A 14171-nucleotide genomic window follows, 5' to 3' on the forward strand; every position below is an offset into this window, starting at 1 on the left:
CTGCCTCCCGAGTGCTGGGATTAAAGGCGTGTGCCACCAACAACCAGATCCAGTTTTAATTATCAAAAGCTAGCCTCAACTGGGAAGGGAGTCTCAGCAAGCAGCAGTCTAAATTAGGCTGGTTGAGTTAGGAAGGCCCATCCTGAATATGGGTATGGCCATATTCATTGGCATGCATATATTCATTCATTCATTCATTCATTCATTCATTCATTCATTCATCACCCTCCATTCTTTACCATGGTTATCATGTTACTAGCTGCTAAAGTTCCTGGTGCCTTGACATCCCAGCAATAATGGACTGGAACTGGAGCTGTGAGCCAGGTAAACTCTTTCTCCGCTAAATTGCTTCTGTCGTGATATTTTATCACACCAACAGAACACAAAGGCAGGCTGAGTGATGGTGGTTTAGATCAGTGGTTCTCACCCTTCCTAATGCTGCGACCCTTTTAATATAGTTCCTCATAAGCCGGGCTATGGTGGCACATGCCTTTAATCCCAGCACTCAGGAGGCAGAGGCATGCCGATCTCCGTGAGTTTGAGACCAGCCTGGTCTACTAGTTCCAGGACAGCCTCCAAAATAATACAGAGAAACCCTGTCTCGAAAAACAAACAAACAAACAACAACAAAAACAAAACAACAAAAACTATAGTTCCTCCTTTTGTGGTTGACCCCCAACCATATGATTATTTCGTTGCTACTTCACAACTGTAATTTTGCTACTGTTATGAAACTGTAATGCAAACATCTGATATGTGACCCCTGTTGAAAGAGCCTTTGGACCCTTGAAGGGCCAGGACTCACCGGGTTGAGAAAGGCTTGTTTAGCTACTTAGAATAGTATGCAACTGTTAAAAAACAAAACAGGATTAAGAGTAGGGGCACGAGGGGACTAACACTGGTGATCTGTCCCCACACCTCTCCAGCCAAACTCTATTGACAGACCTTGGCAACCGTGACCCCTGCCCTGTCTCTTGTCGGTGGGCCTTGGGGGCACTTCTCTAACGTCCTATATCTGACCTTGTACCTAAAACAGATGAACGGAGGAGGGGAGAGATGCCTCCCTGCCCTCTCCTCCGAAGGTGGTAGAACTCCGAGCGCCCCTGGGTTCCTCTGCTTGGGGCAAAGGGGTGAACCCCGCGGGACGTGGCGTGGAGCTCCCGGCCCCTCCCGTGAATCCCGGTGGCCGCCCGCGCCGCACCCACTTCCTCTTTCCCTTCTGCGCGCCAGCCAACCGCTTGCCAAAAAATTCCTGTCACTTCTGACAGGAAGCGGGGAGGCCGCGCCTGAGCGACCAGCCGCGCATCTCCGCTGCGCCCCGGGACGGGGTGGGCCGCAGGGTCCCGCCTGGGCCTGGGCCTCAGTTCCGCCCCGCCGGGTCCTCCATCCCGATCGGCCTTGTCCTCACTCCCCGCCTCGGCCCCGGTCGGCGCGGTCCTCCCTCCCCGCCGGGCCGGGTCCTCGGTCCCCGTCGCCCGGTGCTCGGCCCCCTCCCAGCCCACCGGTCCTCCGGCGCGGTGGCGGCCCGGTCCTCAGCCGTGAGTCCGCCATGGAGGTGGAGGAGGCGTTCCAGGCGGTGGGCGAGATGGGCCTCTACCAGATGTACTTATGCTTCCTGCTGGCCGTGCTGCTGCAGGTGAGTCCCCGGCTCCCCACGGCCCACGGCGCTCGCTCTCAGCTCGGGCCCCAGGTTTGGCGTGAGAGCAGGGCAGCAGGAGGGGTCGGGCGCCGCGCGGTGGCGGGCCAGCCACTGAGCTTTCCCAGGCTGTCACCCGGAGCCTGGCACCGACACTTTAGCGCCAGAGCTTGTTAAGAGATGAAAAATCATTACCTGGGATCTGCTGCAAAAATGAAAGGGAGTGGGTCTTTCACCTTACAGTCTAAGACAACGACGGCGCAGATCTCGGAGGCCCTCTCTGAGCTCGAGGGGACTTCCTATTAAGGTGGCTTCTTATGCATGGGATTTATTTCTCTGGGCTTTAAAGTTCTACGGGGTTATTCATTACTGAGGCCAGCTTTGGTCTGATGGTAAAGGGAAATAATACTACCTACATAGTGTGGTTTATTGTATAGAATTGGCAGACCTCATTTGCACACCTCAACCTAAAACTCTTGATTCTAGGGGCCCTTAGAGGTTCACGCTTGTAATCACAGCCCTAAGGAAACTGAGGCAGGAGAGGGATGCCTCTCCTTTCAAGCATATTCAAGGCCAGCCCGAGCTACTTAGTTAGTCCCAGGGATGCAGTCAGTGGTAAAGTCCTAATGCGTGCAAGGCTCTGGGTTTGATTCCCTAGCACCAGGGCTGGAATGTGAAGCTAGCTCCCTGCCCAGGAGGTTTGCATTCCTGGGATGAAATGGGGTGTGATGAGGCAGGCTGACAGCTAAGCCAGTAGTTAAGGTGTGATGGTGTTATTCCAAGGGAAGTACTGGCTGGACACGAATATAACAGAGCCTACAAGTTGCTTCAATGTTGCAGTGCTGCTGCTGCAGGAAGTGGGGTAGTGATGTAAAAGTTGACTTAACTGATTCTCTTTTCCCATTAAAACTTCAAAAATTCACTTGATTTCACCACCAGCCAGAAAAAAAGTGGTTCTAGTGATGGTATATGGAAAATCTTCTTTTAGCAGAATAAAAATTAGTTAATACGGAAAACTAGAATTGTAACTGTGGTGTCTGATCTTTGTATAACGGTTTCTTTGACTGTCTAACCAGGAATTCCAAGTATACACTCCCTCTCCTGGCAAACCTTTTCGGCCACCTCTCTGTCCACTCTCCACTTCCTGTGCTAGAGTCTTCTTATTTGCTTAGCCAGGTCTCCACCAACTTAGAATGAAGTTTTCTTGCCTGTGGTACTGAAAAGACAGTGTTCTGGGTCAGGACCTGTTAACTTTCCTGTACTTTTTACTCCTTCACTGGCAGCTGGAGCTCCAACCCCAGAGCCTTGAGCTTTTTATACAAGAGCTTTACTGCTGATGTACAGCCCACCCTCAGTCCTCTCAAAGTTTTATTAATGATCCACCTATTTCATTGTAGTTTGTTGAGGAAGAGTTCCAAGCCCATGATCTTGATTCCTCACTAACCCTTGATTGACATATAGTCAGGATTTGTCAGGTGTTAGAGTGCTATTGGCAGTGGGTGACAGTGTGTCTTGTAGGTGTGGGCTATCTCTGTCCCCATGTTCCTTCCTCCAGCTGAGATGATAGCTGGTTCCTCTGAAGTCCCTGGTATAAACAAGTGATGAGGGTCACACCATACACATTACTGTATCATAGTCTAAGCCCAGCCTGCAGCAACACAGGGGTTCAGCCATGAGGAGAATCTGTTCTTATCTAGATGGGTCAGCCGTGAAGAGAACTTATTTGTATCTAGTAATAGCTTTCTAATGGTGACTCCAAAACATAATGGCTTGCTGCCAGGGTTCTCTGTGAGTTGGAATAAGTTTTATGCTGCTTCTGGGCTTAGAGCTTGATTGAGCCTTGTATTAGTCTGAGTTCTCTAGAGGAACAGAACATATATATATATATATATATATGTATATATGTATATATGTATATATGTATATGTATATGTATATGTATATATATGACCTATTATATATATGACCTATTATATATATGACCTATTATATATATATGACCTATTATATATATGACATATATATGACATATATATAAGATATATATATATATATAAATATATATATATATATATATTATTAGAATGGCTTACAGGCTGTGGTCCAGCTAGTCCAACAATGGCTCTTTACAAATGTAAGATCCAAGAATCTAGTAGTTGGTCATCAGAATCTCAAAGAAATAGGCTCTAATGCCAGTGAAGGAATGAGCTTGCCAGTGAAAGCAAGAGCAGGGAGGCAAAAAGCAAGTGCGTCCTTCTTCCTACTCCTTTATACAGGCTGTCAACAGAAGGTGTGGCCAAGATTAAAGGTGGATCTTCCTGCTTCAAAAGATCTGGGTTAAAAGAGGCTCTTCCCACTTCAAATGATTTAATTAAGAAAAAAAAAATCCCTCACTGGTGTTCCCAGCCACTTGGGTTTTAGTGTTTCCAGATGTAGTCAAGTTGACAAGCAAGAACAGCCATCACAGGCCTCCTTGAGGGTTATGATGAACTGGGCACTTGTAGCCTTTTGCTTATACCAGTTTAAGTGGGTGAGGCCCTGAGCCACACTTGCCTCAGTTATATTCTCAGGAACAATGGTTTCCTTGGACTGCCCACATGTGTAACAGAGATAAAGCTGAAGTCCTTCAGGTACTTTCCTCCTGGTGAAGCTGTGGGATACAAGAGGTCCAGGCGGTAGAAAGAGCTTCTTAGGATCTAGGGTATTTCAGGAAGTGGAGCATGGTTTGGAAAGCATCTAGTCTGATACTTCCACAGCATTTAGATCCCAATTACAGCATGCCTGGCAAGGTCACCCATCGCTCTTTGACAGTGCCCTGACAGAGCAGGTGTCACCTTCCAAGGAAGCACAAAAGAAGTCATTACAAATGTGAAAGGAGATGATGTGACTAGAGTAGAAAGAACTCTGGCCCTGGCACCCTACACTGCTGCAAAATGGTCAAGTGAGCTTATGCAAATGACCCCTCAGACCTCACCATGCCTTTGGAGGTGAAAGTTTGTTTTGCAAATTTAGAGGGTTTTTTTCCCTAGTCTTTAACATTCAATTATTTATTTGACCAACATAAATGTGAGTCCAGCATAGACTGAATGGATTAAAGAAGTATTTATAGCTCTCCCTATGGGTTCCAGTTTGAAGGTTTTAAGTTGCCCCACACCTAGTACTAATAATTGGCATAGTTCTCAGACATGGAGATTTTTAGATCCTTAGATTGTGTCCTCACCTCAGTTGGAAGATACTTTATGACGAATAGGTAACACAGGTACACAGATCTTCTCTCTGGCTTCCTTGTCCAAGCTTAAACAAATCAATGTCTGCATTTTTGAGAATTATGGGCATGCCACAGATAGTCTTTGATGATTATAGGGGAAAAAAGAAAATCGGAGGGGGAAAAAAGAAAAGAAAGGAAAACAAAACAGTTCTTCAGAATGTCTACCAGACTCATATTTTGGTGTATATCCTTCCAGAATTTTTAAGTAAATATGCACATAGCCTTGTTTTGCCCAAATGTATATTATCACCAAGTTTTGTGTCTTGGCAATTTTAGATGCTGTGATAGTGTTGAGAGGTAATTCTGCCATAGAACATACTTGGACACTCTTAAAGCCCAAGAGAAAGTCTGTATTGCCAGTCAGTAGCCATGCTGCACAGGGAATTGCCCAAATCATGAAGCCTCACTGTCCTTTGTCTTTTATGCACAAACATCAATCCTAGTTGACATACTTTGGTTACCAAGAACAGTTAGCAAGAAGTCAAACTACATAAGCCAGAAGGCAAGGTTAGTATATTTAGGGACTTTACAGGATCCTGGAACTATGGATTAGGTCTTTGATGGATTTGGTCTTTGTTCCTATTTTGGCAGGTGTTGGAGCCTATGTGCTGGGTTCTAAGGTCAGACTGGTGCCTTCAACCTGACATCGGTTGTACTAAGGTTGGGGACCTGTTACAATGGTCACAAATCAACAGCTTCATATTTTATTTTTAACATCTGCAACATAAGATCCTTGATACATGCTTGTCAGTTTCTCATTTTGAGTTCAGAACCATACCCTGTGGTGCTGGGCCCTTCTTTGTTCTGGACTTCACCAGGGAGAAATCGTTATCTAATAACACTTTTTTATTTGTTATGCATTCTACTTAAAAATTTTAAAATAATTTTAAAGCACTTCAAATAATGTAGAGAATAATTCACAAACATGCATGTACTTTCAGGTTGGATAGTACTAATATTTTCCCATATTTGTTTAAGATTATTTTATAGTTTATCTTGTAAGGCAGGTCAAATAACAGCTAGGATGTGAGATTATGTATTTAACTAATGAAAACCTGCACTGTTGAGATCTGGCCATGCATTGTTACATTAACTGGTATGTGTGATATTGGGGCTCAGACTTGGCAGGGCAAGCTGTTGGGAATGGGGGATATGGTCAAAAGCCTATCAGAACTGACTGGAGTCTGTGCCATTCTCACTGCCTGCATCCACAATGAAAAAGGTGCCTCTGATCACAGACTTAAACATTTGTCTGGACAAGAAATCAGAGCAGGGCCGAGCATTAGTGGTGCACAGGCAGAAACAGGCAGATCTCTGTGAGTTCGAGATCAGCCTGGTCTACAAGAGCAAGTTCCAGGACAGCCTCCAAAGCCACAGAGAAACCCTGTCTCAAAAACCAAAATGAAAAAACAAGAAAGAAAGAAAAGAAACCAGAGCAGGTACAGGCAGATCCAGATGAAGGAGTGGTTGCAGGCCGAGTTGCTATACTGATGATTTGAACCAGCAAATACATGGCAGGAAATGTGCAGCACAAAAGCACCCACTCCAACATTTTGAGCACAAAACCAAAAATATCTGCCCTTCCCATTCACACCTCCTCCCTAGATCTTGCCTGTAATATCATCTTTCTGAGGTCATCTTAGACAAGAACATCCTAGACAACACTTGATGTTGTAATATTGTATGCATCTTTGCTAGTTCCATCTGTCAAATGATATTGTATTGATAACAAATTGTACTTTTCTGTTGATAAGCTAGATCATCCAGGTAAGGTGCCTGGTGCCAAGCCTGAAGACCTGAGTTCGATTATCTGGACCCATGTGGTAGAAGGAAGTAACTAAATTATCCCACAGCTTGTCCTCGGACCCCTATACTCACACCTTCCCCCCATAATAAATATAAGCATAATAAAATTTTAGAAATTGAATTGCTTTAGAAGAAACACATCAATAAAGCACATAGAAAGCTTACCTAGGGCACTTGCAGGGACACCACATGATAGTTTGGAAGAAACGGAGTTAGCTCTAGGATGTTTTCATGCAAACTTAAGAAGTGTACCCTCTGCTCTCCCTCCTCTGACTGCCTAAGCTTTAACTCACCCTGCAGCACTTACACAATATGGCATATACTTTGCCTTGAACACCCTCTCTGTGTTCTTATGAACTTCATTTGGCTTGAAAGAGAGAAATAGAAAACTATATAAGAATTTCCCCAAGAATCCTAGTAAGTAGTAGGACTTAAAAAAAAAAGATGCCAGAAACATTTTTATTGGCTTGTTTTTGTTGTTTTAGCCTATTTGTTTATTTGAATACTTATTTTTGAGACAAGGTGTCACTATGTAGCTCTAGCCGACCTCAAACTCACAGAAATCCTCCTGCCTCTGCCTCCTACCACACCTGACGCAGAATCACTGGGTTCTGACATACCATTCTGTAAAGAATTAGTTTGAGCATGCATATGATATGCTGTTGTAATAGTGGTATGCAGAGGTTTAGAGGCATACAGATGTGCATGAATGTTACTTTCTTTTCAGTTCTTTAAGATGTTAGAATTAACTCTATCTATATACACAGTCATGCAAAGCACCATTTCCCCGGAAGTAATGCATGCAGCCATTGGGCAGTGAGGGAGGAGACTGCTGGGGTTTACTGCAGCCTTCAGGAGGAGGAAGCTTAGGATTAGAGAGAAACTTGAAGGTCATTTTAGAAGAAAAAATACCATTGCAGAAGTGGAGAATATCTCATACCTATGTTACAGTGCATAGTGGGTGGGGCTGGAGAAGTTGTGTAGGTCACACTGGAATAGGTAGGGACAGGGAGGCTGCTGGGGAGTTTGTTAAAGCTCAGGGAAAGGGATTCTTGGCAAAAGCAATAGCCCAGTCAGATGAGGGAGAGCAGATAGCACAGTTTTTAGGGTTCCATGAAAACATCCTAGAGCTAATTCAGGTTCTTCCAAACTCTGTCATGTGATGTCCCTGCAAGTGCTGGATCTGAGTTTGGTTATCAGGCGGCTTGCAACTACCTGTAACCAGCTTCAGGGGATCCCACACCCTCTTCTGGTCTCCACTGACACCTACACACACACATACACATGTACACACACACACACACACACACACACACACACACACACATGCAAGCATGCACGCATAATGTGGCATACATTAACAAAGACACATAAACACATACAGTCCATTAAAACAAACAAACAAGTGGCACGGAATCTGTTTTTGGAGCTGATAAGAAACAGTCTCTTCACCCTGATCCAGGAAGCCTCTGCTGATTAAAGCTTGGGAAGTCCTGGAGCACACTGCTTGCATAGTACAGTACAACTGTGCTGTTCAGTAGAGAAGTGTCCCATTGGACCCTCCAGAGAGGCTAGTTAGATAGGAGTGCATAAGCAAAGACATGCCATTAAGATCCAGTTGTACTGCAAGAAGACAGGAAGTCTAGAGAGTGTGACTGTAGCTGAGCCTCAGACTCAGGTTAAGACCCATGTGCTCTCACAGCAGGCAGCAAGTCACACCTGGAAGAGAGTAGGCCAGTGCAGATAGCTTGTATGGACTAGTTAGCAGCTGGGTTATAGGAAAATAATCCTGTGCCCATTATCATGATTTTACCAGAAGAATTTGCTGAGGAGTTTCAGGAAACTGAGCTGGCGATACAGTGTAGATGGATTAGAGTTAGAGAGGAGAGGCACCAGTGATTTAGAATGTGTGAATTCCACTCTTAAACCTTCAAATATGTCCTCCTAAGCAAGTCATTCAGTCAGCTTCTACTAATGGTCTCTGCTCCAGACACTGGAGCATGTGGTCTTGCTTTCATGATTATCGGCTTATTCACACAGTGTTTCTGGTTGACCAGTTAAACAACTGAATCCTAAGTGCATAAAAAGCTAGTAGTAGTGATGGCAATGAAATCAGCTTTGATTTTTGTCATTTATGTTCCCCTGAAAAAAATCTACCCCTAAAGTTAGGTGAACCCACTCTCATCTCAGTTTTGTGGTTAGAGAAAACCTTGAATGGTTTTTAATTGCCTTGTGTGTCTTGCTCCGACTCACAAAGAAAACATCAGGCATAACCCTGACTCCACAGTGCAGGATTGTGATGGTTTCCTGAGAAATGTCATGAAAGCCCATAATGGTGTTACTACTAAATTACTTTAGAAACCTTCATTTTCAGAAACTTAAAATTTTAATACTCTTGAGTCATTTTTGTAATTGTAATTACTCTGGGGCGAAGGGTAGTATGGGGGGAATCCAGCCATCTGTGGCACTTCTTTATCCCTGGAGTTGGAGCCAGAGGAGATAATGCTTTATCTGAGATGCTGTTAGTCCCACACGGAAGGAGAATAGATAGATGGTGGTTTCTCACTGTGGCTTTAAAGCCCAGCCTCTGATAGGTGTGATTTCATTAGACAAAAATGTGGCTGAGTGTACACATGGTAGTGGCAGAGTGATAGTAGAGAACGAGAGACTGCTTTTGTTCTCTGGGGGACAGAGTAGGATGTGTGAACTGTGTGAAAGTGTCACAGTCAAAAAACGGCAAGCCAAGGCAAAACATCCCCATGTTCTGTGTGGGTGGTACATCGCAGGGCTGGTTATGTCATCTTTGACTTCCTATGATCATGTAACCCCAGGATGTACCTTGGTACGGAAGACTGACATTAATATAACTATGGGTTTTGAACCTCATCTCTCTGACCTAATCTTATGATGCCCCTGTGTAATGTTTATCACATAGCATGGATGTTACCTGCCTGCTGTGACTCTCTGGTGAGTAGCAAAACTAAGCATGACCACGGCTGGCACTGCATAGAAGAGTTGCATATTTTTAGCCTTTCTGTTAACATAAAATGATGAACCCATGTATTAAGGACCTTGAATGTGTATGTGTGCATGCACACTCATGCTTGTTCATAAAGGGGGCCAAGAAGACATTATGAGAGGTGGGAGGAGGGAAGAGATGATATGGGGACAGAAAATGCTTATTCTGCTTCCAGATAGGTAGGAAATGAAGTGGACTCTCACTGCTGAAGACATGCAATGCTGATTAACTGGTTTCCATTGTTCCCCATGAATAAAGCAGTATAATAGCACCCCTTCATTTTGAACTGCTTTCCCCAAATTGTAGTTTATACCCAGACCAGTGGCCTTCATAATGAGGCACACCTCAGATGAGAGGAGCCTCTAGAACATGTCCTCTTTTATCTAGAATATTGCTTATCCTAGAGCATTCCAGATAAAAATATTATGTGCTAATATATATTCAGCAGAAACCTAGACTAGGATTGGCACATGGCTAGCATTATAGAAGCACATGCTGGTGTCCTTCCTGGTCATTTATTCATCCCCCTGTTGAGTGTGGGCACCCTGGGTTATTTACTTTGGAAGCCAAAAGATGAATCAGACACAACACATATGCATGAGCATAACTTCTGGGCCATTGAAGAGGAAGCTGCGTTGGTGAGGAAGGCGGTAAATGAGGCTGGCTTTCCGAGAATGAGAAGCATGTTAACATTGCTGACTGGAGATGGGGCCTCCGGGGGGCGGGGGAAAGGAGTGGAATGCACAGAAGTAGAAGGGGCACAGTCAGAGAGGGAACGTGGCTAGTTTGTTTTGCCTGCTGAAAGGCTGTGCTGTGAGTCATCCCCTGCATTCCCTTGGCCCATGTTTTTCATTTCTTTATACCCATCAATTAAATTTCAGCAGATGTAATCAGAGGGGCAGTTACTAAATGGATGAAAGTGGCTTTGTAATTATAGCTACTGCTAGATATGTAATCTATTTGTTCTTGTGATTATTAAGGGTTTTATTTTTATAAGATGATTGCCTCCTCTTCTAAATGTCCTTAATAGTATGCAAATAAGGTCCAGGAAGCATGGAAGCCCAGGACCATGTTTTCCTTTGCACCTTATAATAAATAATCTCACCGCATATGGCCCCACGGTAGCTTTGCCCTTCTCCCAGAAGGTCCACAGTCCACCCACTCAGAACAGTTTGGGACTGCTTTGTGTCCCCTAACCCTTACCAAGAGGGGAGAAGTCACAGCCCAGGTTTTGCATTCGCTTCTGTTAAATGCCCAAAATGTCATGACTCCTTTTCTTCCCTTGACCAATTCTATTGTCTACCACTGATAAATGACTCCATGGTTGGTTCTTCTGTTCATCTACTGGGCTGAACATGCCTCTGCAGAATGGTGTAGAAAGAGCCCCCAGCTGGAGTTCTTGGTGAACTGAACAGGAATCCTCTGACAGACTGCCTGCCTTTATGTGCCTTGGTCAGCTCTTAGAGCAAGTGGGCTCATGGCCATATACTGATAGGAATCACATGCTTTGCAATTTTTAGACACTTACTCTGTTTAGTGGTACTTTAAGACCAAGTTCAAAGTTAGTGGGGATCATAATTTCTTAAAATAAGATCATCTTAACCTGCAGACTAATTATGTATTTTCTTGGTGAATTTCAAATCTGAAATAATCATGCAAGAGTGAGAGTTAACATAAACAGATATCCATATCAGTAAAGCCTGAGAGAGTTCAACACCCCATAATCCCAACTGCAAGAAGTTAACAGGTCTATAGTAATTGGCAGATGGCATATGTATTCATACATATATCTTGAATGAATTGGTGTTGTATTTTTTCTTTGCTAGTGGACAGTTATGGTTAGATTAAACTAGTATTAAATAAAGCTACAAGTTGTAGTTGGACTATATCTGTGATTCTGACTCTTTTTAAGTCTTTCAAGTTGCATGCACATTTTAGAACAATGCCTACGTGAGTCCAAACCCAAGAGCTTTTTGGTTCCTGGTAACTGATTATTTGAGCAGAAAACACTGTGCTGAGAAGGAAATAACTGGAATATCAGTCTTTTAAACCAGAGCTAGAGACGTGGGCTTTGCTGCCAGAATATCGCACAGAGCCACAGCATCAGACACACCCCAGATGTGGAGGGAAACTGTCTAAAGAAGCACAAAGTGCTCCACAAGTGGACTGTTGATGGCCCTGTCACAGCATGGGACGCTGCTTCTTCATGTTTTTCTTCCTGGCTTCTGGTGTGGCTCATTTCTAGCTAAACAAAATGAAACACAGAAGCAAGACCCCTCTTCTTCCTCCTACTCTTTCTTCCTCTTCCTCCTCATCTTCAGTTACTTATTTTTACTTGATGTTTGTGCATGTTTTGCCTCCATTTATATATGTATATTACATGCATGTCCACTGTCTGTGGAAGCCAGAAATTCCAGGATTCCCTGGAACTGGGGTTGTGGATAGTTCTCAGCTGCCATGTGGGTGCTGGGAATGAAATCTGGGTCCTCAGGAAGAGGAACCAGGGCTCTTAATGGCTGAGCCATCTCTCCAGCCCTTTCCCCCTCTTCCTCTGTCTTCTTCCTTTGCTTCTTTGTCTGCCTGAGCTAGGGTATCATGTATTTCAAGCTTTCTTAACCTCACTGTGTAACTGAGAATGAACTTGGGCTTAGTATCCTTCTGCCTCCACCCCCTATGTACTGGAATTACAGAAGTGACGTACCAGGTGTGTTTTATGCAGTGGTAGGCAAGCACTCAACCAACTGAGCTTTATCTGTAGCCTAATCACTATATCTTTCAAGGTTTTCAGGCTTCCAAAGTTTTCTACACATGTACTCATGACTGCAGCATTTGATTCAATGTGTTTCCTTTCAGCTTTATGTGGCCACAGAAGCCATCCTCATTGCACTAATTGGAGCTACACCGTCATATCACTGGGACATGGCTGAGCTCCTGCCCAACCAGAGCCACAGCAATCAGTCAGATGGCAAAGACCAGGCCTTTGGGGCCTGGCTTCTGACCGCCAATGGCAGTGAGATCCACAAGCATGTGCATTTCAGCAGCAGCTTCACGTCTATTGCTTCCGAGGTAAGCAGGCCACCCTCCTAGCCAGGTGACATTGGTGTGAGCTCGCAGACTGCTCCTGCCTGGCACCTTAGAGGTCTGTTGGGGTTGTTTGAAGTGGTTGGGACAGGTGGCTTCCAGCATCCCTGTTCCCCAAACCATCATTCAGCCGAGAACTAGCAACAGAGCAGATTAACGGCTGGTGAGCAAGGATGGGAGCATGGCTGGGAGCACAGGCTGGTGGTGTGCTGGCCACTCACAGGTCTATGCACCAAGCTGGGTTCATCTTACTTGCAGTTGAAATGCAGCTCCAAGTCGACCCCCACTCCACTTCTTAGTACTGATTTGATATCAGTTCCCCCTCCAGCTTTCCATTGTTCTCACAGTCTTCATGTTGGCAGTATTGAAAACAGTCTGTGGTATATGCATAGTTCAAGACATGGCTCTTGTTGAAATTATTTATTCTAAAAAATTAAAGTTTAAAAGCAAGTTCTTTGGCCAGCATGATAATGACTCAGAGGGTAAAGGTACTTGTTGCTAAGCCTGATGGCCTGAGTTTGATGCCTGAACCCACATGGTAGAATGAAAAAAAAAAAAAAAGTTCTGCAAATTGTCCCCTGACTTTGACAAATGCACTATGGCATTCATTTTCCCCACCCCACTAAATAAATGCAAATAAAATAAAATAAGAACTTCCATTTGCCTGTGTAGAGATATACCAAGATGGTGTTTACAGAACTCTACAGTCTAGGATATTGTGTTAAAACCCACAGTTTATAGATTCTAACAACATCTTATTGTACTTGATCTTGAAGAACTGTTTTATGGAGGGTTTTGGAAGGCTGAATAAAGGGTTATGTGATTAACATGGTATTTAATTTTTAAAAAAATCCTCTAATCTAGGAGTCTTGACTATTCTCAAATGAGCTAATAGCCATTGGGGTGGATTTATGTAGCAAATTGCTAACTGCTGTATTCAAATTATTCCCTGAGCTCTGACTCCTACAGAAAACACCAAATATCATGGAGACACACAATTATCATGCTTAATTAATGTTTGCAACCAAAAAGCGCAAGGTTGGAATCTTTAATATCATTGTGGATATTGAAGAGCTGAAGTTGACTGACTATTATCTTGAGATTAATATATTTTTCCTCAAGCTAGACCCCGGGGTCAAAAGCCAGAGTATTAAAACTATTTGAAAAATTCCCTGCAATTAATTGCTGCAGAGGCTAATTTTTTTTTAATGTCTTGCTTCCTTACGCCTGTGCTAGTGATTGTTATCGCCTGCACACTTCACCCATTAAGTGGTAATTCAGAGTGACAACTACATGGAAATGAAGCAAGTTAGTTAATCACCATGAAACTGCTCTGGAAATGCCCTGTCCAAGTACTCTCC

General features: G+C 43.9%; 1 protein-coding gene across 4 annotated transcripts in view; it reads left to right on the plus strand.

Moving 5' to 3' along the window:
* Window positions 1-1236: 1236 nt before the first annotated feature.
* Slc22a15 (solute carrier family 22 member 15) overlaps window positions 1237-14171 on the plus strand; it is a 54240-nt gene continuing 41305 nt past the window's right edge. For 2 of the 4 annotated variants that reach the window (XM_035451128.1, XM_027393809.2), the window contains exons 1-2: window positions 1238-1636; window positions 12583-12795. In XM_035451128.1, the coding sequence (XP_035307019.1) occupies window positions 1550-1636; window positions 12583-12795 (300 nt within the window). In that variant the 5' untranslated portion in view covers window positions 1238-1549. Of the gene's footprint in view, window positions 1637-12582; window positions 12796-14171 lie in introns of all 4 variants that reach the window. The other 2 variants (XM_027393808.2, XM_027393807.2) reach the window with 2 other exon arrangements.

This window comes from Cricetulus griseus, assembly GCF_003668045.3.
Source record: "Cricetulus griseus strain 17A/GY chromosome 1 unlocalized genomic scaffold, alternate assembly CriGri-PICRH-1.0 chr1_0, whole genome shotgun sequence".
NCBI classification, from domain to species: Eukaryota; Metazoa; Chordata; class Mammalia; order Rodentia; family Cricetidae; genus Cricetulus; species Cricetulus griseus.